The following is a 24462-nucleotide window of genomic DNA, read 5'->3' as shown; positions in this document are numbered from 1 at the left end:
TCCTGCAAAAATAACACACACTAAATGTGGAAAATGCCATCTATATCAAAGATGAGAATTTGTTAACAAAGGAAATCAAATTCAGACCATATTCCTCCTGCGCCAAGGATAAGGTTTTTATCTTTTTAACTTCAGCAAGACTGTACTTGTGCTCAAATGAATACTGACTACGAGAAACTTAAGATGAGATAATGCACAATGCACAACTTTAGCAAGATTGTACTTGTGCTCAACTGAACACTGATTATGAGAAACTTAAGATGAGATAATGCACACTAAAGACCTTATGTTGCCTGGTATGACCACATATTAAAAAATATCAAGTTCTGAAACAAAAAAAGAGACTGGAGAACCAAAGCATAATGAGAACACCTTGTACCCGCAAATTGATAGTGTGCATTGAATCCATATACTTCAGGTCATGGATGCCTCCCTCCATCAAATTGCCTTCCTGTGAGGCTTGTCGTCCCTCAAATCCATGTCCAAACCACTAAAATACACAACAACAAAGATAAATTTATATGAGATAGGGAGGAAGGTGAGTGGGAGTTGCTGGACCGAAGAACCTCGAGCTGCTGAGATCGCTGTTGCGCTCTTACACCACCTCCTCCCCTTGCACTGCGTGCTTCTCCAGCGGCCATTTTATCCTCGCCTTTCCTCATGGCCTTACTGTGGTGGCACACAGGCGGATAGGGCGACCCTCTTCGTCATCCCCGGTCGGTCAGATCCTAGAGCAGGTTGGATGAGGGGGAGAGCTCGCCGGAGGGCGAGGTCCCAGAAGGGTGACCATGCGGAAAGGTTGAGGGGCTGGTCCAGTGGAGATGGAGGGATGCGGAGGGGAGAGCATGGGAGGAGACGGTGTGGTGGCAGAGGAGGAGGAGGAAGGGAGGGGATATTTTCCGCCGCTATGAATCGCTAGGTTTTCATCGCTCCTCCAAATCCATATGCATGCTGAGAAAGGAAAACGACAGCTGATTTCCTGGACCCCGCAGAGAAAGAGCCCACCTGTCATCGACTCCTCAAGCAGCCGCATATGTGAAAGAACCAACAGCTCACCGAACGCCAGCAGTCAAAAGTAAAATTCTGGCGGCCCAACGAGGGTGGCGCACGCGGTGGCTTCAGAAGGGCGGGTAGCATAGCATCCTTTATACTCCCTCCGTTTCAAAATTCTTGTCTTAAATTTGTCTACTTACGGATGTATCGGAGGGAGTATGTTTCATATGAAATTAAAATCTTGTCATCCTCTCTTTGTATGATAAATTTGCTTATGTAATTAGATCATTGTTTAGCTATGGTAATTCTTGTCTCTAGTACCCTGTGTATAGTATTCAGTACTAGTGTAATTAGATTAGTTCTCCAACACAGGTGAACTGTAATACTATACACTAATAATACTGAATTAGTACCGTACACCCCGTTTGGATGTCTGTATTGGGGCCCTGTATTGGATTTGGTATTCTAAAAATACAAATTCGGATGTTTGGGCTGTAAATGGAAACAACGGACTGAAACTGGACCATGGAAACTGCCCACACCTCCACCCGCGCGAGCAGGGGAACGAGGAGACGGCGGCGCCCTGGCAAGTCCCCTCGCCGGCCGTCCTCCTGCTCCGGTATTCGGCAGATCCGTCCTCTCCTCCTCCTCCCCTGCGGTTGCCCCCCTAGCCGGCCCTCCTCCTCCTCCGCTGCTGGCTTCTCCTCTGCCCGTGGCCGCCATGGCCTTGCCCGAGCCGTCCGCCGCCGCTCCAGCTCCTACTCCCGTGCTCCAGCTTCCCTCCCGTGCTCCCCTGTCCCTCCTCCTCTGCCTTGTGCCTGCGGTGTCCCAACCTCCTCTGGTCCATAGCCACCAGATCCAGCCGCCCCCTCTTCTTCCCCTGCCTCTCTACTCTTTCTTCTTCATATACTCAAGTCTCACTCCCTGCCTCTCCTCTTCTTCCCAGCAACCAATTGCTTAGCATTGTAAGAGTCCTTGTTTTTTTACCTTTTTATATGCTGGTGCAGATCTTGCTTTTCATTGGGAATTTGGAACTACACCTATTTAAACTATATGTGTTGTACTTTTATTGGTGTAAACTATTTTTTGCATCAATATTATATGATGTCACCCTGGATTTCTAGAATATTTGATAAAACATTGCTACATAATCATCCAATTATAGTCACACATTATAAAACTTCTGTTTTGATGCATATACTAATATCGCTATGCAATTCTATAGTTTCACATCCAAACATGATTCCATACTGAAACCTGAGTAGGATTCCGTGAGCCAACTCAGTTAAAACCCAAACAACCGAATCCGTATTCATGTCCATTGCAGTTTCCTGTCCGAATTCGAATTGAAACCAATTCAATACGGAGGCCTCGAATACAGACATCCAAACACAGTGTATTGTATTTCACCTCTTAGAAAGGATATAACATATTATTAGAACGTTTCAATTAATGCACCTCTGAACATTCGGTCGAGCAAAGGGAGGAGTTGAACAAGTTCATCGCATATTCACATGTAGTGCATGCATGAGAGCTGACATATTAGTATACTACTCCCTCCGTCCGGAAATACTTGTCGAATAAATGGATGTATTTAGATGTATTTTAGTTTTAGATACATCCATTTTTATCCATTTCTGCGACAAGTAATTCTAGACGGAGGGAGTACTTAATGCTAGCAATTCTTTTTTCTATTCTTTGTCAAACACACCCATGCTGCCATGCATCATCATTTTAAGGGATGATTTCCTAAATAGAAGTGCTTTCTTGATATCAGAGTGGTCTCTTTTCTTGACAATACAACGTCTTGCTAATATTAAATCATGTTCTACTTTCGCAAATACCATCAGATAATCCTTGGTGGAGAAGTTCCATGCAAATGCTGTCAGTGCCTACTTGGGTTTCTACTTCCGCAAATACCATCAGATAATCCTTGGTGGAGAAGCTCCATGGAAAAACTATTTGCTATACTGTCAGTGCCTACTTGGGTTTCTACTTTCGCAAATACCATCAGATAATCCTTGGTGGAGAAGCTCCATGGAAAAACTATTTGCTATACTGTCAGTGCCTACTTGGGTTTCTAGCATAAAAAAGTTGACGCTAGATCACATATGAGAAATCAGTGGATTTCTTGAATGGTCACTTATTTTCAATCTGCAATCTTCTGTGTTGGTCTGAGAAACTGTACCTAATCTGATATGGATGTTCTGTGTAACTGTTCCTTCTTTTGTGCAGTATTTCCTTTATCAGATCCTTTGTGGCTTCAAGTATATACATTCAGCAAATCTTCTCCACCGAGACTTAAAGCCTAATCTGTTGTGAGTTCAAAATACTTTAGTATTTATTGTTGCTTCAAGACTGATGATCTTATCATCCAAACAGCAAGTTAAAAAGGCAGACTAATATTGCGGGATAATCTCACACATCCATTCGTCTGTTGCTCAGACGAGCAAGTGCCACCGGAAAGTGATCCAACCGTTGCTGGCACATCGGACGGCTGGCTTCTGGGCGTGTGTGGAGCGTCCGCGCCATGCTCTGCTTCGGCGTCCTCAGCTCTGCCCACTCTGTTCAGCCTGAGCACGATCTGCTTCTGCTCTCTTCGCTGCTGCGACTTCTCCCATTTCCCCGTCATGAAGATCAATAGTGAGCGTTTGTGCGGAAAATGCGAATGGAGGCCGAGCATCAGGTAGGCCGGTATCCTGGCCATTCACGTGCGCTAGGGATGTGTGTCCTCCCGGTATTTCTGGTTCATGCTCCCTCGTATCGCTGCACCATCGCGTGTATTGAGGGCAGACCAGCTATCACGTGTAGGTACAGAATCTAGGCATTTAAGTAGTTGTTCTCAGGTCCATTCGACTCCACATCCTCTCCATACTGAACATAGTACATTTCCCACGGGCACAGTCGAAGGAATCCCGGCAGGCACGGCCGACCACCAGCTCGGTTATTGCACACGTGGCTTAACTATGTCCAGCAGACACGGATCTAGTAATAATTAATAAATAACCAAATCACTAGGCCGCCTAAACAGCAGCCCACCAAGATGATGTCGATTTTGAAGCTGTAAAACTAATTTATAGGATCAGGGGCAAATGCCAAGTTGCGCATAACAATAATGACCGAGTCAGGAGCACTGAATTTTGTCTAACCACCGGCAATCTGACAGTCTTAACAACCAAATTAAGATTTTTGTGAATGTTGCATAAACTAGTGGGTAAACAGACCTGACCCTGCAAGATAGTAGCTGAAAAACTACTACCATGTTAATAAAAATATTTGTACATTTAATGCATCAACATTAACACACAAATCTTCTGATCGTCCCACATGCCATTTGCACTGGTGCATGTCTGAACGTAACTAGGATTGGTAGGAGCAATCAACAGATTATCACACACAGGGTAGACAAATTTCCAACATACTCTGTTATGCCTAATCATTTGCATTCGTAGGAGCAATCAATAGAACCTAATCATTTGCATTTTTTAACAACAGAAAAAAGCACCATTAGCCATGAAAACATCATCAACCAACTAAATCAAGAAGTAAAAGCTGAAGAATTCCTCACCTGATGAGGAAACTAGTTATATCAAGATCGATCAAGATGCTTATTTGTCTCAGTGATAAAGAAACACACAATCTGAAGGCACCAGATGCATATTTGCTTAGAGATATTGCATTTTTGCAATTTTTGTGATGGGCCACGTGCTTGCTCCCACTGCCAGGCATGACTACAGTACACATATTCTTGGAAGCACTAAAACAACATAGGCAAAATGAAAGAATCGAACTAGGGAGGTTATGTGTGGAAGCATCTGTTCCAAGCTGTCAGAAAGTTCAAGGGTGATGTTTCCAAGGAACCCAACTATGCATATTGTTGGATGGCATCTTTTTCTCTGGGGGCAGAACTGCACATTTTTTCAACCATTTGTCGCATTTTGTCATCTTGCATTCTTAGTTAAACTGAACCTAAGACAAATCTGCGGAATTTGAAGGGAATATGGATTAGAAAGAGTTGGCAAAAAAACACAGAAGATATATGTTAAAAATGTCTAACAAAAATTTCTGATGCTAGGCATAACAAAGATGTTAACAACCGCCAATTCTGCACATTGGGGAAGGGCACTTGTATCTATCCATGGCACATGTGAGTTGGCAAGAAGGCAATACTACAAGATTGCAGAAATAGGAAAATGCTTCAGATTAAACACCTTCTACTTCAGGGTTGAGATCACAGACCATATCAGCATGGTGCTGATCAGGAACCACAAATGCATCATCATTGTTTTCTGCAGATCTAACCCATAGATACTATCCATCAGAAACCAAGCAAAGGAGCAATTTAGGTTTTTTCTTTACATGAGAATGGTCAGTGCAAAAAGTTGGGACTGTATGAATTAGCACCGCAAAGAACACAGGTTGGAAAAAATTAAGCCGATGTGGCACATACGCATGGGTAAGGATAACATTTTTCTCTCATGATTATCCGTCACATATATTGCCTAAAAACATCACAGTAAATTCGGATCTAGGCAGCAACAGGATGAGGAGAGACCTATCAAGTTCAAACGAAGGGGATTACAAGCAAACAAAAGGAAATCACATCTGTACAAAAGTACAAGCATCAGAGAGAACTCTATTCTAGATTATCAACACAAATGGTATACATCTGGATCGAGCCATGCAGCCAAATCAGCCGTACCAAAGGAATATAAGGAACAAACTTGAAATTGCCAAGAAACGTGCAAATCTAGAACAGATGAAACCCATCTAAGATAAAAGCTTAAGTACATGAGGTGTGATCCAGCCTCACCGACGGAAACAATGAAGAAAATGATTTCTCCCGGCCGGATCCGTGGACAAGGACCTCGCCCTGGACAGATCCGGTGTTCCGCAAACTCGAGGGGATCCGGTCTCCGGAGTGGAAGAGGACGCGGGATCCAGGTGATTTGGCTGTCGGAGTGGAAGAGGACGAGCGCTCGGGCCGGCGCTTCGGTCGCAGGAGCCGAGGGAGGGTGGGGCTGCACCCGGTCTCCTGGCCACGGCTGAAGGGGAGCGTGGTCGCCGACGACCACCACCGCGGGAACTACGCATAGATGAGAAAGAGAGAGGGAGGGGGATGGCTGGGCGACGGAACAGGAACGAGAACGACAGAGAAAGAGCGTCCCAGGTTGAGCAGAGAGGACACGAGCAGGCTGATGGGCCAAACATGTACGCGCGGGCTGTATCCCAAACCGTATATGGATGCATAGGCTGACACGAGCCGACACGAGCCTGCCAACAAGCTGACAGATTCCAGATCTCAAAGCCCATTCCAACAGCCAGGATACCGGCCTACCTGATGCTCGGCCACAAAAGCCCTCACTCGCGTTTGTGGCTCTATCTCTCACGAGCTCGAAAACAGGAGTTGCAGCAAGAAGAGAAAGCTTAACGAACAACACGAAGCAAATCTGGAGCTGCAGCAGGAGTTCAACCAACTGCCTTTCATTGTACGTGCCTTGACTGAATAAGCCAGTAGCCCAGTAAAAACAAAACGATGCTGTATGTGAAGAATCAAATACACGTAGAGGCAGTAGTGCTACAAATAGTGCCAACTGAATGCAACCTTTTATTGTACGAGTCCTAAAAAGACTGAATAATAAAGGAAAGGAGGTGCAGCGTTTCTGAAAGCATATGCAGAAAGAATAACAAATAGTTTGTCATGAACAATCATGCGGAGGCCTCCGTCTAGCAAAGGGCGGAATCTGAACATACGTTGGAGGGAATGAGCCTTGGTTTATTGTGAGCTGCGGCGGTACAGTGAATTGTTTGTTGCCTATCGAAATGTTGGAACAGCATCCACGCCTGACTCCAGGATTTTATTGAAGGCCTGTAATGGGGGAACTAGAAGGGATAAATCAAATAGTATGGTAATGAGGTTATTATTCAGGGAAAGAGGATTCATGGTTGCTCAGATGAGTAGACAGTACCTTAGTGGCGGCAGAGGCATGTCAGCACTAATAAATGTCAAAGATTTCAATGGTGGGACGTTTTGGATGGGCTTCTGCTGCACGCCTCAGCTGAGCCTTGGCTGTCTCAATCTCTTTATCGCTGGAATTCTTATGCCGCAAATAAACCTCGACGTGCTTGAGAGAAGGGAGGTGGCCCATGCCGCAGTCAACCTCACCACTCGCGATCGACCGCGCAGAGACCCAGAACCGAAGGCGCTGAACCCTCGGCATAGCTCCAGGTGGAAAAAGGCACGGCGGCATCCGAAACCCTATGAACATGCAACTTCTCGCAGATGGGAATGCATCGGCCCTCACAACCAACGTTCCCATCACGCGACCTGCACGCAGCCGCAGAAACCGAAGAGCAGGCAACATCCCGATGATCTGAACGTCATCCCCTTGCAGTTCTTCCACATCTATTTTCAGGGTGGAGAGGAGGGGAAGCGACCTTGAATTAACCCAGTTTGGAAGTCTCAAGAACGACGAAGTAAAAGAGGTGTCCCATGAATCAAAACTACGGAGGTTTGGAGGGGGCACCCAGCTTTCACCCATGCGGTCTTTCAATCTGCCACCATCATCAATACGCAGATTTTGCAATTTGTGCAGGTTGCCTAGAGACTCGATTAACATATCAATCAGATCCTCGTCCATGTTTTCACAGTCAACATGGAGTGTCCTAACCTCTGTCAGATGCCTCAGCTCTTTCACAATGTGAGGAGATGAGGATAAGCCTACTTGTTCTAGCACTTCGAGGGATGTCAGGTTCCCCATTCCTTTTGGCAGCCTCACCCAATATTTGACACATAGGCATATCAAATTTCTGAGCTAAATAACACTTCCAGGTAATTCTTTTATACTAGTGCCTCTTACATCCAGTGTCTGCAAAAGCTGCAACTTGCCTATGTCCATTGGGAGTTTGCAAACATCTGCATCCTCAAGCCCTAGGTACCTTAGGTGAATTAAATTCCCCACATACTTGAGACTGATACCAGAGCTACTTTCACGGCTTCCACAATTTCCAAGATCCAGCACACGTAAAAATTGGAAGCTTGAGAGAGATGGCAACCAATCACAGGTAACAGGAGAGAAAACAGCGAAGGTCCTCACATTTGACAGTCTAGTGCTGTCAAAATGATGGCTCTGAACCTTTGCCTTGATATTATGAAGTGATAGCCTGCGGAATTTCCTTTTCATATTAGGTGCATGCCACTTAGCATTATCCAATATGGAGATAAAATTCTCCTCACTTGACAGTGAGCATATAAGATCAAGAACCATATCATGTATACGGCAAGTTACTACCGTTCCTTCCTCATTCATTTCTGCTGGCTGGATCAAGCTCCTGTTCATAAGCTCGTTGATGTAGCTCTCTCCGATCTCAAACAGCCTAGTTTCTTCTTCGTCATCTAGGATAAACCCTTCAGCAAGCCACCTCCATATCAGCCAATCTCTCTTAATCTCAGAGTCTTCAGGAAAGATGCTTAGATATAATAAACAAGGCTTCAGATGGGATGGCAAATCATAATAGCTGAGTGATAATATCCTCTTCATGTCCTTCACAATACCACCTTCCGTAACTCTACGGCCCATCGAACTGTGCACATGCATCCATTCTTCTTTCTGCTTTATCCTTTGGTTACTGACTAGAAGGCTAGCTATTGTAATGATGGCTAATGGTACACCACCACATTTCTTCAATATCTCTCTTGATACTTCATGCAAATCTTCTGGACATTTCTCCTCGCTTTGAAATATTCTTCGATGGAAGAGTATCTGTGAGTCTTCATCAGAAAGAGGTTCCATTTTGTGAATCATGTCATCACTGGAAGAGAGACATGCTTCAGACACACTCACATTGCGGGTTGTTGTGATTACCCGACTATGGAGTTTGTTTTTATACAAAGCACAATTTTTAAATCTCCATATTTCCTCTTCCCATATATCATCGATCACGATCAGGTACCTATGCCAAATATTTTGACATCATTAGTTGGCAAGTAATCTATATACAACTGAAGTTTGTAACAAGGATGAACTGTAAGGTACTAAAGCAAACCATAGGCTTATACAACCACTAAGGATATGCATGCAAAAAGATTAAGAAATGCAACAGAAATTGCTTAAAAGTATACAGGACTAACAGAAATAAGGCGCGTGCGCAAAAAGAAAGAAGTAGAATTTTCTAAAGAAGAACATAGTACAGATATAGAAATATAACAAATAAGAAATTGAAGATATGAAATTCAGTATACATCTCAGTACTTCACACATTTCCAAAATATATACAAAAGGACAATGTGCTGCATACCTCTTATCCACAAGGAAATCACTGATTTGCTTGATGAGTAGATTTTCATCCTTTGATGTATTATGAATGTCAGTGAACTTTTCATTGTCAAGGCCATAGAGCAAGTCCTTGAAAACTTTCTTGATATCTGGGTTCTGACCCACCGGGACAAAAGCCACACAATCAAATTGGGCTTTGATCTTTTCATAAACTGCTTTGGTGATCGTTGTCTTGCCTAGCCCACCAACACCAACAATAGAGATGGTCTTCAATTGCTCCTTGGAACTCCCGTCCTCACAAATCAGTGTTTTGATAAGCTCATCCCTTGTGCGGTCAACGCCAACAAGCTCCCCTACATCTTTGTGCAGAGCTAACACACGAGGGTCAATGGTAGCACCATTGCTAGTGCTACGAGTGTCAAGCTCGTACATTCTACGCAGGTCCGCCAACTCCTTGGCGAGATCCTGAGCTTCTTTGATGGCATCACTGATTTGATGAAGTGCTTTGCCCTTGCCAAACAGTTTGGTGGTCTTCTTGAGGAACTTCTTGACTCGATTCCTCATGTTCGTAGGTGTAGAACGAGAGAGGCATACCCGCATACATGTGATTTGGTGTGTCTGGCGGCTAACTCCTACTCCCGTGTGTCACACACACATATAACTCTGGTTGCTCTCATCTAGGTCACACACATGGGCTTGGGCCCTATACTAACAGTGAAGATGGGTCAGGCCTTCATACCGGTCAACACTCCCCCTCAAGATGGGTGGTAGATATCTATCATTCCCATCTTGTCACATGCTGAACTGCATTCTCTAGTTCCCAGTCCTTTAGTCAAGCAATCTGCAATTTGTTGTCCTGAACTCACATACTCTATCTTGATAATCCCAGCATCCAGTTTTTCTTTCATAAAGAATCTGTCAATCTCCACATGTTTGGTTCTATCATGTTGAACTGGGTTGTTTGCTATGCTAATTGCCGACTTGTTGTCGCACCATACATTCATACAACTGGTCTTCAATATCTTCAACTCTCCTAATAGATTTCTTGTCCATAACAACTCACTCAATCCCTGAGACATGGCTCTATATTCAGCCTCTGCGGTTGATTTGGAAACAACGGGTTGTTTCTTGCTTCTCCAAGACACTAGATTTCCTCCTACGAAAACACAATGGCCTGAGGTTGATCTCCTGTCATCCAGACAGCTGGCCCAATCAGCATCACAATAACCATCCACGACAAGATGTCCATGACTCTTGTATATCAATCCTTTCCCAGGAGAACCCTTCAAGTATCTCAGGATTCTATATACTGCCTCGAGATGTTCACTCCTAGGCTCATGCATATATCTGCTCACAACACTTACTGTAAATGCAATGTCTGGTCGTGTATGACACAAGTACAATAATCTTCCCACCAATCGCTGATATTTTTCTTTATTCACCAGATCACCTGATTGGGCGGTCACTTTATGATTTTGATCAATTGGGGTTGCAGCAGCTCGACAACCCAACATGCCAACATTACAGAGGAGATCCAGGGTATACTTTCTCTGAGAAAGAGCTATTCCTTTTCCAGACCTTGCCACTTCTATACCAAGGAAGTACTTGAGTCGACCAAGATCTTTAACTTCGAATGCCTTACTCAGACACCCCTTTAACCTTGCTATCTCTATGTCATCATCGCCGGTGATAATGATATCATCAACATAAACTGCAAGGATGGTCATTTTTCCTTTAGAGTGTCTATAAAACAATGTATGGTCACCATTGCATTGTCCATACCCCATGCCACGCACAGCCCGTCTAAATCTGTCAAACCAAGCTCTTGGAGACTGTTTCAGTCCATAAAGAGCTTTCTTTAGCCTGCATACCTTACCAGCAGTCTCAGAAGTTGAGAACCCAGGTGGAATATCCATGTATACCTTCTCCTTCAAGTCCCCATGCAAGAAGGCATTCTTCACATCAAGTTGGTGTAAAGGCCACCCGAAATTTGCTGCACAGGAGATCAGAATCCTCACAGTGTTCATCTTTGCTACTGGAGCAAAGGTCTCATCATAGTCAATGCCGTAGGTCTGGCTGTACCCCCTCGCCACAAGCCTTGCTTTGTACCTTTCAATCTTCCCTTCTGCATTCTGCTTCACGGTGTATACCCACTTGCAGCTAACTGCCTTCTTTCCTCTTGGAAGAGGTGTTAGTACCCATGTCTTGTTCTTACTTAATGCCTCCAGCTCCTCTATCATAGCTGCTCGCCACTTTGGATCCACTTTTGCTGCCTTCCAATCAGTTGGAAGAGACACCAGCTGAAGAGAAGCAACAAATGATTTGTGGGCTGGAGATAATGCTTCATAGGAAACATAATTTCCAATATCATTGACATCGAACCCATACTTTGGCCCGGGTATCCCTGCTTTTTCTCGAGTACCTTTTCTCAAAGCAATTGGCAAGTCCTCTGTGTCAACTGAGCTTGCATTGCTGCCTTGTTGCTCCCCCTGCATCTGTGTTGGCTGCTCCCCCTGAACATGATGCTGTCGTCTTGAATATACTTGAGGATTACGCTCCTCATTCACCTTCTGCCACCTATGAGAAGCATCACCTTGCTTCCGTGAATACACCTTTAGCTGCTCCTCTTTCTCTACCGTCCACCTCGGTACACAACCGATCTGGGTGGGAGCACCGCTTGCCTGACTCGGCACCCCATCAGTCACAATCGGTCCTTCACTCTGTGGTGTTATCATTTTTTGGGGCTGCTGTTCGCTTCCCTGTACCGGAATATCACCCTCGATTGGTTGCTGCAGCACTGAATCGGCACCACCACAGTTATCATTATCACTATCACTGCTCTCCCCCTCTTGACCAATTTCCGGTTGGAGACATTGGTCAAGTTCTTCAAACAAGACGCTTAGGTCAGTTTGCTCACCATAAAAGGGTTCCGATTCACGGAACGTAACATCCATGCTCACAAATGTCCTCCTCTCAGACGGACTCCAGCATTTGTACCCTCTTTGTCCTGAAGAATACCCAATAAAAATACACTTGACTGCCCGAGGATCCAGTTTATTGACTGATGGCCTGTGATCACGAACAAAACAAGTGCAACCGAACACCTTGGGGGGAACTGGGAATTTATTTTCTGTGAAAACCAACTCACACGGTGATTTCATACCTGTCACCCGGGATGGTGTGCGGTTGATCAAGAAGGTGGCCATCATGACAGCTTCACTCCATAGAAACTTGGGCACATTCATGGTGAACATCAATGCACGGGCCACCTCCAGCAGGTGGCGATTTTTCCTCTCTGCCACCCCATTCTGAGGAGGTGTGTCCGGGCAAGATGTTTCATGCAGGATGCCCTTGTCTGACATGAAGGAACCAATGGCCTTGTTAACATATTCGGTGCCATTGTCAGATCTGAGTGCTTGAATTTTCACATTAAATTGAGTCTGAACAAGTGCATAAAAGACTTTGAAACACTGAAACACTTCATCTTTATGTTTCATAAGATAGACCCAAGTCATCCGAGAATGACAATCAATGAACGTAACAAAGTACTTCATACCACTGACAGATAACACTGGACATGTCCATACATCAGAGTGGATCAACACAAAAGGAGAGATGCTCCTGATCCCCTTACTCACATACGAGTTTCTGGTATGTTTAGCAAACTCACACGCATCACATTTCAGCTTGCTCTTGTCCACACCACTCATTACATCAGGAAATACTTGATACATTTTGTCAAAAGACACATGTCCCATCCTACAGTGATGGATCAGTGCTCTAATCTCCTTATCCTCAGCAATTGCAGCTAGCATGTGCAATCCCTCCTGGCCCGGCATGCTGCGGTCCATGTACCACAGCCCCCTACGCCTTGTTCCAGTCCCAAGACTCCTGCCCGTCAATCTCTCCTGGATCAAGAACACAACTTTGTCAAGAATTATTCGGCAATCTATTTGGTCAACCAAAGCACTCAAGGATACTAAGTTCACAGGAAAAGCGGGCACATGCAACACTGAGGATAATTCAAGACTCGGCGTGCAGTTGACTGTCCCAACACCTATGATGGGTTGGGCTGTGCCATCTGTTGTGTGAATGTTTTTCTGATGTGCAAGAGAGTGTGGAACATAAGATGTAAACTCATTAAAGTCTCCAGCAACATGTTGTGATGCTCCAGAGTCAAGCACCCATTCAGAGTTTATTTTATGGGCTGCGATTGATGCGTGTTCAATGTTACCTTCATTTGTATCAACAAAGTTGGCATAGCTGGGAGCAGTCTCCTGTCCTCCTACAGGCTGCTTCCCTGCAGGTGAAGCAGCTACATTTGCCTTATGAGCATTCCAATGGGGAGCATTCCAAGAACCGCCACTCCCATTCCGACCACGACTCACATTCCAACCACCTCGGCTGCTACTGCCACCACTGTACCCTCGGCCTCTGACGTTCCTAGGTCCAATGCAGAAACGGCTGATATGCCCTGGTTGACCACAATTGTGACACACCCCTCGCTGGTCAGCCACCCTATAAGCAGATTCATTTCCAACTCCCCTTCTCGACTGCAAGCGTACCTCTTCTTGGGACATCGCAGCAATGGCCTCATCAAGGGTCACAAGTGTCGGCTGATGTAGCATCGCAGCATGTCTACTCTCAAAAGCTTGATCTAGGCCCTTTAGAAACTGCACCACACGCCTGCGCTCAACCCACTTCCTGGCAAGCTCCATGGACTCTGCATGTGGAATCTCAAGGGGATCACACTGATCCAGATCTGCCCAAAGGTGTTGCAGCTCATTCACATACACCAGCACGCTTCTGTCACCTTGACGAACAGCATGAATCTTGTCTTCAATTTGAGACATGAGCATCAGGTTTCCCTTACCGGAATACCTTGTGAACAACATGCTCCACACAGCAGAAGCAGTTGGCAATGCCTCAACAGACATGGCAATGGCTGGAATCAAGGAGTTCAACATCCAGGCCAAAATCAGAGAGTCGGTGACACTCCACTTCTTCCATTCTGGGCTCACCTTGTCAGCCGGTTCTTCAACCGTTCCAAGAACATACTCCGTCAGACCCTTTGTCTTCAAGATCAACAAGGCGCGCCTCGACCAGCTCAGGTAGCTGCTCACGCCATTCAGCTTGACATCATTTGGCATGAGCTCAAGCTTGAACACCTGATCTGCGTGGGGCACAATGATGGCGCCACTTGCAGGAGGTAACCCCTCGGTCTTCGCAGTCATGAGCTGCGCAAGTTTCTCTAGAGCAGCAGTGAGTTCAGCCCCCATGATTGCCTCCCCTCTTCTTCTTCTTCAATCAGCAGCGGAAAAAAAAAACTTACACCAACAGCACCCAGCACCTGCAAGCAGCAGCACCACCTGCAGTTCAGCCAGCCTCCTCCTCTGGCGAGCAGCAGCAATGTCACCTCCTCTTCTTCCTCTACCAACCCCCAACAGCAGCCGCACCCTTCTCTCTGCCGCAGCTACAAGCAGCACTTCCTTCTCCACTAGCACCAGCAGCAGAAGCTCAGCAGCAGCTCCACACGCACACACCTCACTGCACGTCTGCACCTCCGCGCAGCCGCGCCACGTGCTCCTCTCCAGCAGCCCGCGCCCAGCTCCGCCGCCTTCGTCCTCCGCCGGACCCCGCCGCCTCGCTGGCGACTCTACCGCCGGCGCCTTCCTCCCTCGCCCCAGCTCTGATACCATGTAGAACGAGAGAGGCATACCCGCATACATGTGGTTTGGTGTGTCTGGCGGCTAACTCCTACTCCCGTGTGTCACACACGCATATAACTCTGGTTGCTCTCATCTAGGTCACACACATGGGCTTGGGCCCTATACTAACAGTGAAGATGGGCCAGGCCTTCATACCGGTCAACAGTAGGGTTGCTGCTTGAACCCTCATCCACACGCACCAGGAAGTCGTCAACAGCGTCTTCCATGTCGCAAGAGAGGTCTCTCACCTTGCCAGCCCAAAACCGGACCGGCTCCTCGAGCTGTTCCGATGGCACCTCGCCAACCTTGCGAAGCACGGCGTGCATCATCTCCAGCTCGTTTAGGAGCGATTGTACACCTTTCTTTACTCGCTTCTCCAGGTTGTATTCTCCGACGAGTAGCTCGCCGAGCTTACGGATGACGGGGCCCATCGCCCCAGCAGCGACCTCCATATCTCGCCCTTTTTTTGCCTTTGCTCTGGATATACAGACGGCTACAGCTTTGTCCTTGGCGTGAAATTCTGCAATAAAAACATTATGTTTTTCGGAAGACAGAATGAGGAAAACCTGAACTTGATTGGTCGTGAAAGTAACAGTACACTATGCGCCTACGCATTGCTTCTTTCCAAAGCAGAAGCAGAAGGGTACCTTGAATAGCAGCTCCTTCAAATCCAATTTGCAGAGTGCTTTGTAACAGCAACCCAAGATGAACTAGTGGAGAACAGATCCAGTTCTGCACATAATAAATTCACATCAGAATAGCCAAAAATCCTACTAGTTGTTTTCAGAGGAGCACCGGATGAGCAAAAGCCGCGGTATTAATTTGTTTGGGAAAGCATGATCTGATTTTGTTTGGAAAAGCTGGACAGAGTAAAAACGAAAAGAAAATGCAGCATCCCTCCGAGCTTGGATAGATACTAAGCTCTGACCACTGACCATTTATTCTCTTTGCTTTTTATCGTACTTATTCCTTTTTATTTTCCTGATGTACATATTTTAACACTTTTACTGTAATATAATTATACAGTAAAAGAAATAGCAAACAAGAGATTACAGATCGAGCAAGAGCTGAGCCTCCCCTTGGTCTGGATCTACACGCACGGTTTCAGGATGAGCAAAAGCTGAAGTTGTGAGTTGTGAGCAAGAAGAAGCATCACCTGGCTTGGGTCAATCGAGAGCGCGAGCTGAAGAAGAGCATCCTGAAGAACACCGAAGAGCAACTCTCCACCTCTGCTGAGCGAATGTTGAACGGATCCAACTCTGCAACATCGAAGCCACAAAGAATGGAAAAAAGAATCAAAAGAAAGGGGCTGAAAGAAACGTATGGAGCAGAGGAGGAGGGGGACGAGATGAGCAGTAGAGTACCTTCGGCGCCGTGGCAGATTGGGGGAGACCCGGCGCGACCACCGTAGTCGCCAGAGAGAGGCAGAGACCAAGGAAAGGAGCAGACACGAAGTAGTGGAAGTGGAAATTATTCGTGGACCCGGAACGACTTGCGGTCGTCTCCTCTCGTCTCGTCTCGTCTCGCCTCATGTGTTCGCGCGTTAGCAGCATCAGCACCCGCTAACGTGTGTTCTTTTCTTTTTGGGAAAAAAAGAGAGACAAAACTAGATAGTCCAAACTTGATAATGTTCAGAAACTGGTATAACCCACAAGATTTGGAGAAGGGGCAGATGACAAGCATTGTGAATGAAACAAATAAAGGAAAAAAAAAAGGACACAAATTTTACAATGTACTAAATTCAGCAAAGATTAACTAAACTGTATTTTGAAGCTTAAAATTCATTCCCATCTTTATTTTCTTATTAGTCCTATGTTCCCTGTTATTTCTACAATATTTATGCCATTTGTAGTTTCTAGTCTTCTCTAGAGTATTCCATTTTCAACATGAATTTTTACTTTTCCCATTTTATGATTTTTCTCACATACATATTTTTTTCCAAAAAAAGGTATTTTCATTTATTTAAATTTTGGTTTCGTAATACTTTCTTGAGATGATGAGGTAGCCCTCTTACAAAGCCGGTCTTGAGATATCCGGCACACGTAGAACGCACGCGACTCCGCTACCAGCAATGAGCACCGAAAGATCTAAACACCTCACGCTACGACCTAGCACACCTAAACTCAACAGTAGGAGACACATACACTTGCGTCCCCAGCCAATCACTGGTGGAATGGTGGGGGAGGGGGGACACGATTCTGAAACTGCCGACAACCGTCTGCGAGCCAGCCCCGAGCCCTTGCTCAAGTGAGCTCACACAATGACATGTCCGTGGTCACTTGCGCCGATCCGCGCACCGAGGCAACGCTAACACGACCACCACCACTAGCACAAAACCCAGACCGAGCCTAGCCCACCTACCCGGAGCAAAGCCTCCGACCCACCTCAGAACCACAGTTGGCCTCTCCCGAGCATGAGCCCCGGGTCATCGCCACCCTAGACGCGTGAGCAACTCACGCGCCGCCGGTTCGGGCCCAGGAGAAGAAGGGGCACCTGCCACCACCCGCACCCCGTCACCGACCACAAACCGCCGTAGCCACAGTCGCGCTGCCGACCCGAGCCACCACCTACGGCCACCGCTGGACCTCCACATCGCCAACGGAGCATCGGGCCACAACCATCCAACCACTACGCCCTTTCTCGCCAAGGACAGAGCGAAACGAAGAAGACCCGGCGCAGTGCAACACATGACATCCACGCCCACGGACTAGTTCCCCGGTGGCCATCCCCACTCGATCAGACGCTGCTGGCTGACGCCACCGGAGGGGCAGCCACCACCAACCACAGGATCTGGCAATTGCAGATCTAGGCGAGGCCCGCCCAGGACACCAGACACCCAGGCGAGGCACAACAGCAGCTGCACACGTGGCACCCTCCAGCGAAGCCCGCGCCGCATCCCCTCCGTGCATCCATCGTCGACAAGGGCCGCCCACGCAGCCACCACAGCCCCACCGCTCGCCTGAACATGCGCGCCGTTGCGGCGCCTCATGCCAGCGTCGCGTCCCCGACGGCAATCACAACTCGTGCTACCGATCCCTAGTGAGGAGGAAGAAGGGTCTCGCCGCCGCCGCCGTCGCCCGGGCTTTACCCGGCAGCGCTCTCCGGCAACGCCGAGGGAAGAGAAGGGGAGGGGGCGGCGGAGCTAGGATTTCACCCGACCATCACCCATGGGAGTGACGGGGGCGACCAAGGGGAAAGATCCTCTGCTGGGTGCCTTACGATCTCGTTTCCTAGTACTTTTGCTGTTAAATATAGGAAAATGTTTCGAGCCGGCAGACCGGCCGAAGCTTGCACCGGTCGTCTCCCACGCGCGAATGAGCGAGTAGTGGCCCCACGCAAAAAAATCTATCTCGTGCCTTATCCCTTTCACACCGCTGCTACCGTCCACCCATCCATCCCCTACCTTATCCCTTTATCTCTCTTGTCGCTCCCCCACACGACTGCCTACCTGCTCAGCTCCTGCATGTGCTCTCTCTTTTTGTGCGTTGGTCACCATATGCCACCGACGATCCCGTCTTCCCGAAGCGCGGTGAGCACCAAATTCCCTCCCTCCCTCCCTCCCTCCCTCTCTCTCTCTCTCTCCACAACATTACCTACCTCTAGCGGCCATGTCTTCCCCAAATCGGCTACTACCCCAGAGCTGCAACTGGCGATGCAGGATGTTCGAACCGTCCTACGAGCTCACATGCAAAGCAGCCATGGCTTACAAGCTCGAGGCGGACGGCGAGCTGGGGGCACCAAGGGAGACACCCCCTGATGTTGCAACGGGCGGTCTGGAAAGCTACAACCGATGTGAAAAAAAGCTTCAATCAGCGATGACAAATGTTGCAACCAACCACTGCACAACAAAAAAGTTACATCCGGTGTCGCATGAAGCTTCAACCAGCGCTTGAAAAAAGCTTTGAACAACAAATGCTGATGCTAGGGCTGGCTATGGCCAACAGGGGCCATGGGAGTTGTGCTCTTCGACGGCAAGGTTGCAAGCGTGGACGTAGGAGCTGCAACCGGCCAGGAAGAAGCTTCGACCCCATTAAAAAAGCTTCAATGGATGTGGAAAAAAGCTTCAATAACAGAAAAAACTTCAACTGGTGTGTGGAAAACTTCAACCGGCAAATGAGGGAGCTCCAAACCATAGAAAAATCTTCAATCAATATGAAAAAAAGCTTCAAACAGTGGAAAAAGTTTCAACCGAAGCGAAAAAAGCTTCAACCGGAGTTTTAAAAAGCTTCAACCGAGGGGACAAGTCTGTGCATTCACGAGCGTCGACGGCGACAAGCGGCGAACGACGAGGGGAGAGGGCGTGGGGTGCTGCGACGAGCGGCGGCGACAGGGAGAGGACGCGGGTGATCGCGGGGTAGGAGGACGGAGGCGCGCGGGTGGAGGCTTGTGGGGACGGAGGTTGAAGATGAAGTCAAAGAAGGATGAGATGCCAGATCTGACGGCTACTGGAGCCCAAGGCCGAAAATTCGGCCGGCGCGCCGGCGCAGAGTGCTGGCCTTATCTATACCTACTCCCTCCGTCCAAAAAAGCTTGTCCCAAGATTGTTTTTTAAATGGATGTATCTAGCATCAACTTAGTGCTAGATACATCCATTTGAGGGACAAGCTTTCTCGGACAGAGAGAGTACAATTAAAGCAAGATGATATTCTTGATTTCGTCCCGTTTAGTCTTTTTTATCTGAGGTGGTACTAAAAGAACGTTAAAAACTTTTCGTTGTATTGTTCATCGTTTCTGCCTGGCCGTAGCTCCTTTTTGCATCTGTCGTCCTACGTGGGCCGAGCTGGGCTGCTCGAACTGGGCCTACTATGCATGAGCACCGATCGAGACAAGCGATTTTGTCTACATCTGCTTGATTTTTATCAATTATTTAATCAATCAGGGTTGCTCATGCGCATGTATACATACTTAAATTCTCACTTGCGGCAGCAAATGCACAAAATCTTGATGGCTACGTTTCCAGCCGATGGTGAATGAGATCGAGTTGATTAATTAGGGAGTGAATAATACGATTCATATTATGAGTGGTCATCATATCAATCATCTGCGTTGGGGCTATGAGGTTCTGGACTGCGAAACTTGTCACCAGTGACATGCGATCTTTAATCCGTGTCTCTATGTATTACAACCTTTTTTCATCACCATAGCCACATGTATAGTTATTTCTCATAAAGCCTCCCTCACATTCCACTGCCATGTATAGTTTACGGATGGAGTACTAACTCAACCGTGCCGAATGTCAGCATTCCAGGTGCAAATCTCACAGGCTGGAGGGCAGACATGTCTGTTTCATGCTGACCGCGACGTGGGCGATCACACCGACACCAGCACTGTGAAGCCACTCGTTCTTAACCTGCATCGGTACGTACCATGCATCCTCATGATTTTGAAAATGATGTATTCAAGCAGAAAATGTATGTCCTCAGGGGACTCTTGGGGATGCACATCTACTGATTTACATACATGCATGTTGTGAGTAGAGTAGGGCCACAGTGATTCATGGAAGTTGACGTCTACTTTCCTCCAACCCACGAATCATCTCCTCTGTTTTGGAGCAAAGAACTGATTTTCATATGCGCAAATGGAAGAAATCTAGTACATAGAGGTAGCACAAATTTCCTTACCCTCCATCATCTGGTGATATTCCTCGGTATTTTCCATGTCGGGTAACAGATTTAAAAACCCACGAAATATGTAGCCAGTAACATTGCCTAGCCTCTTTTTCAGAACTGCTTCCCCATATGTCCAGTTACTGGGGCTATATATACTCAAAGAAGAACAAGGGGAAATCATCAGTAAAAACGCCACTAAGTACGGGTTGACTAAAGCGTTGTTGAGTAAATTGTGTCAAACATAAATATACCTTTAGCATTTTTCAAAGCTTTAACCTTTTTTTTACAAATACGGGAGTGTATTTTGATTTTTGACAGTTAAGTACAGATGTATGCCATGCAATTTACTCATCATATACACTTCGAAAAATTATGGTGCATCTTAAAAATCCAGAAAAAGGTAAATCAAAGAGAACAGCCGGCAATAGCACTACCATCAATGAGCAAGGGGGTTGTTCTGAATTGTAATTTCATACCAATCAGGCCAAAATCCAGGCCAAGTCGAAAGGAAATATGTAGCCAGTAACAATGAAATTAAGCTCTCGAGAAAGAGGCACAGGGGAATTAATGTGTGTTTTTTTATATGCAGCTCATCCTATTTTTGTGAACTGCCATGGTGGGGACTAAAATGTATGGCTGTTACCTTGCCATGATACCATGAACCAGGACAATGAGATGTTCTGGTCCTTGGTTGCTGTCGGATGCTTCCATGGATGCACACGATGCGGGACAGCCCCTACCGGTGGACATTGGATGGGAACGAAGGAACCTTGTGGTGTTCAATCCTGCATAAACACAAAATAAATTCCTAGTTCATACTCCCTCCGTTCCAAAATAGATGACTCAATTTTGTACTAACTTTAATAGAAAGTTGGGTCATCTATTTTGGAACGGAGAGAGTAGATGCTATATGTATTCCAGGCACATTCCTAGTAGTTCAGAAAGAATAAATTCCAGGGACAGTCGGATGTCACTTGATCTATGAAAATAATCTAATCCCTGATCTCTGCGCTCATGCCTCGGAGTCGATTGGGCACTTGGACGAGTACCAAATTGGAGATTTCAGTACAGGCAGAGCACACCCTAACCGCGACCAGAAATACCGTGGCAACCCTACGGCGGGAACCGGGATGGAGCTATCAGAAACGGATCCTGAGAGCGGAATATACCTGATGGGCCGCTCCGGGGACGGGCGTGGCCGGGAGGGGCGGAGCTGAGGCGGCGGCAGATGTATGAGCGGTGGTGGTGGCGGGGAGAGCAAACCACGGACGCCATACCGCGCGCGCGTAAGCGGAAGTTGTCGCCGCCGGCGCGAATCGAGGGAGTGCGGCCGCCGACGAGGGACTGACGCGTGTGCGGACACGCGGCGGCTTCACCGTGCTAGTGGGATACGGCGTCGCCGCCGGCCGTTAGATTCGCCGCGGACGGCCGGCCGTTTTCTCGCATTTTCGTTTTTTCACTCAAAGGGAGAAACCTTGCTTCTTATCTATTTTTATAAAAGTTTGACGAATCAAATAATATTTCTGTTCTAAACGGCCCTCGTCGGTCGCACGGGTGAGCTCATGTTTTGTGTTTCTTCTTTCATAAAAAAATGACTTTTTTAGAAACGCAGACACCATATGCTCAAATCCAGCTTGAAGATTGATGAAGTCCTTGCTATAGATTGAAATATCGTCTCCTACTAAAAGAATATTTTATTCTTTAGGAGGAGAGAATAATTCATATTAGTGACATACCAAAGCCTCAAACATAAGGTTTGATCTCTGATGCTTTGGGGTACCACTAGTCCTGGCCATGAGAAGCCCGGCCCGGCACGAAAAAGCCCGACCCGGCCCGGCCCGACGCTGCCCCCGGGCCGGGCTCGTGCCTAGTTTTTGAGCCCGAAGGCCGGGCCCGGACCCGTCGTTTTTGCCATTTTCTGAAGGTCGGGCCGGGCCGGCCCGAAGCCCGACGGGCTTTTACGTGCTCGGGCCTAGAAACACAAGCCCGATGGTCGGGCCGGGCCGGGCCCGGGCCTGAGTTTTTTGTGTCGGGCTTGGCTAGGCCCGGCCCGGCCCGAGGTTTGGCCAGTATAGGTACCACTGCCATCCTGATTGTCCGGTCACAGGTTGGTTCTCTAGAAAATCAACAACTCTTCGTGGGGTACAACTCAAATAGAACTCTCATGTGTGTCACATATCGTTTTTTGTCAATCGAATTTTATTTTCTCTTGAACTTAATTAGCACTGTCTGACATAAAATTTACGTTTTGCTGCTAAGAAAATGGAAACGAAAGAAGTTAGATTTTTGGGACATTTTTGGTGTTCTCACTTATAAAAAAGAAAATGAAAGGGAAGTATGTGTACCGTTGAATTGCAAAAGTTTCATTTAAAAAGAACATACAGCGTCTTGCTTCACTTTTGTTTTGAAGTCTTTCCATGGGAGAGAAGTAATCGGTCATCTAAAAGGAGATTGCCGACTCCACTCCACCCCACTCCAGGACTTATGCAACAGGCGATTCGGTTTGCACTGATGTAGAAACCTCACTAAGCACGAGATGGGTTAATAGCACACCATAGCTCATCGGTCTGGTCCCCGACCAAAAAAAGAGAGAGGATATGTCCCGTATGTGTCCAAAATTCATGACTGAAGGCATCAGTGAAAAGAAAATAGAGAAGATAGAAGTACTGGGAGAACCATCTGAATGTCTTCATTTGGTATGGAGACCTTGATCTGCCAAACATAAAGACTACTAGATCCACTGCAGTGTTGAAAGGATCATCGCACAGATGAAAATGGAACCAGGAACCCTCATTCGACTCGTCTCCGCCTCATCTATAATGACAATGCCAAATTGGACGCAAAGCTTTTAGTAATCTAGGTTCAATGCCAAAACAACCTCCAAGATGCGAGAAACTAATAAGCAATCAGAATGGTACAAAAATCCGAGACCATATCATATTCTAGTCGTTTGATGACCGGAGTGTTGCGCCACAAGGTAAGGTGGACAGACCAAAGAAGAGAAACAAGAAAAGCATCACCAACTGAAGGGCCTCGTGAGCGGAAACACTACTAAAAAAAAATCTCGTTTGGCACATCTTACTCTCTGACTATATCTTGGGTTGGGTTGGTTGAGCGTAACACCTAGTTGGGTGAACATTTGAATTTGACAAAGTCATGTCATAATCTCAAATAAATTTATGTTGCTTTCTAAATTCGGACAATCAAGACTAAAAAAACATTTTAGTCAGCGTATAAGCAAGTATTTCTCTATCGATATTCACAGTTGTTAGGTAAAGATTTTCTTATGTCTTTATACTTATGAATCTTAGTTATTTCTCGATTTATCCAAATTTAATTTAGCAAAGCCAAATAGATATATGTTCCCGTTTCGTCCTTTCATTGTTTCACCAGGCCATTCAAAAGTATGATCCTTTTCTCACGAAAAGGACCCAAATATGTTATAAAGGCTCATGACACTAGTAGAAAAGGAGGCAATGGTCCAGGCCGGGTCAGCCCATTAGTCCCGGTTTAATCCAGAACCGGGATCAATGAAGGCATTGGACCCGGTTCGTGAGCCCCGGGGGCCGGCCGGGCCACGTGGGCCATTGGTCACGGTTCATCTGGACCTTTTGGTCCCGGTTGGTGGGACGAACCGGGACCAATGTGCCTTGCTCCTGGCCCACCACCATTGGACCCGGTTGGTCGCCTGAACCGGGACCAAAGGCTTCTCTTTAGTCCCGGTTCAAGCCACGAACAGGGATCAATTAGTTGCCTATATATACCCCGCGAGCAGAGCACTCTCACTGCTCTGTTTTTCGTGGCATGCGAGGAGGGAGCTTTGTGGTGCTCTAGCTCACCTTCTATGCACACGAGGTGTTCGATGGAATGCCCGAG

At 46.9% G+C, this 24462-nt stretch overlaps 1 protein-coding gene, 2 long non-coding RNA genes and 1 pseudogene across 3 annotated transcripts; 1 reads left to right on the top strand and 3 right to left on the bottom strand.

The window, feature by feature from the left end:
* The first annotated feature begins 1508 nt into the window (after positions 1-1508).
* Positions 1509-3208, top strand: LOC119340335. The gene is made up of 2 exons (XR_005164495.1): positions 1509-1958; positions 2844-3208. It is a non-coding gene; the product is annotated as an uncharacterized LOC119340335 (long non-coding RNA).
* Positions 3209-4397: 1189 nt separating this feature from the next.
* LOC119337860 lies at positions 4398-6197 on the bottom strand. The gene is made up of 2 exons (XR_005163653.1): positions 5807-6197; positions 4398-4973 (listed from the first exon to the last, which is right to left on the bottom strand). It is a non-coding gene; the product is annotated as an uncharacterized LOC119337860 (long non-coding RNA).
* A 264-nt stretch (positions 6198-6461) lies between these two features.
* Positions 6462-16499, bottom strand: LOC119337859 (annotated as a pseudogene).
* Positions 16500-20126: 3627 nt separating this feature from the next.
* LOC119336383 lies at positions 20127-21875 on the bottom strand. The gene is made up of 5 exons (XM_037608395.1): positions 21756-21875; positions 21230-21371; positions 20599-20732; positions 20438-20518; positions 20127-20327 (listed from the first exon to the last, which is right to left on the bottom strand). The coding sequence occupies exons 1-4, from the start codon at positions 21859-21861 to the stop codon at positions 20472-20474; spliced, it is 429 nt and encodes a 142-aa protein (XP_037464292.1). The 5' UTR covers positions 21862-21875; the 3' UTR covers positions 20127-20327; positions 20438-20471.
* Between the last annotated feature and the right edge of the window lie 2587 nt (positions 21876-24462).

Source organism: Triticum dicoccoides, chromosome 7B (genome assembly GCF_002162155.2).
Source record: "Triticum dicoccoides isolate Atlit2015 ecotype Zavitan chromosome 7B, WEW_v2.0, whole genome shotgun sequence".
Classification (NCBI taxonomy): Eukaryota; Viridiplantae; Streptophyta; class Magnoliopsida; order Poales; family Poaceae; genus Triticum; species Triticum dicoccoides.
This window is presented reverse-complemented; position numbering and strand designations above follow the sequence as displayed.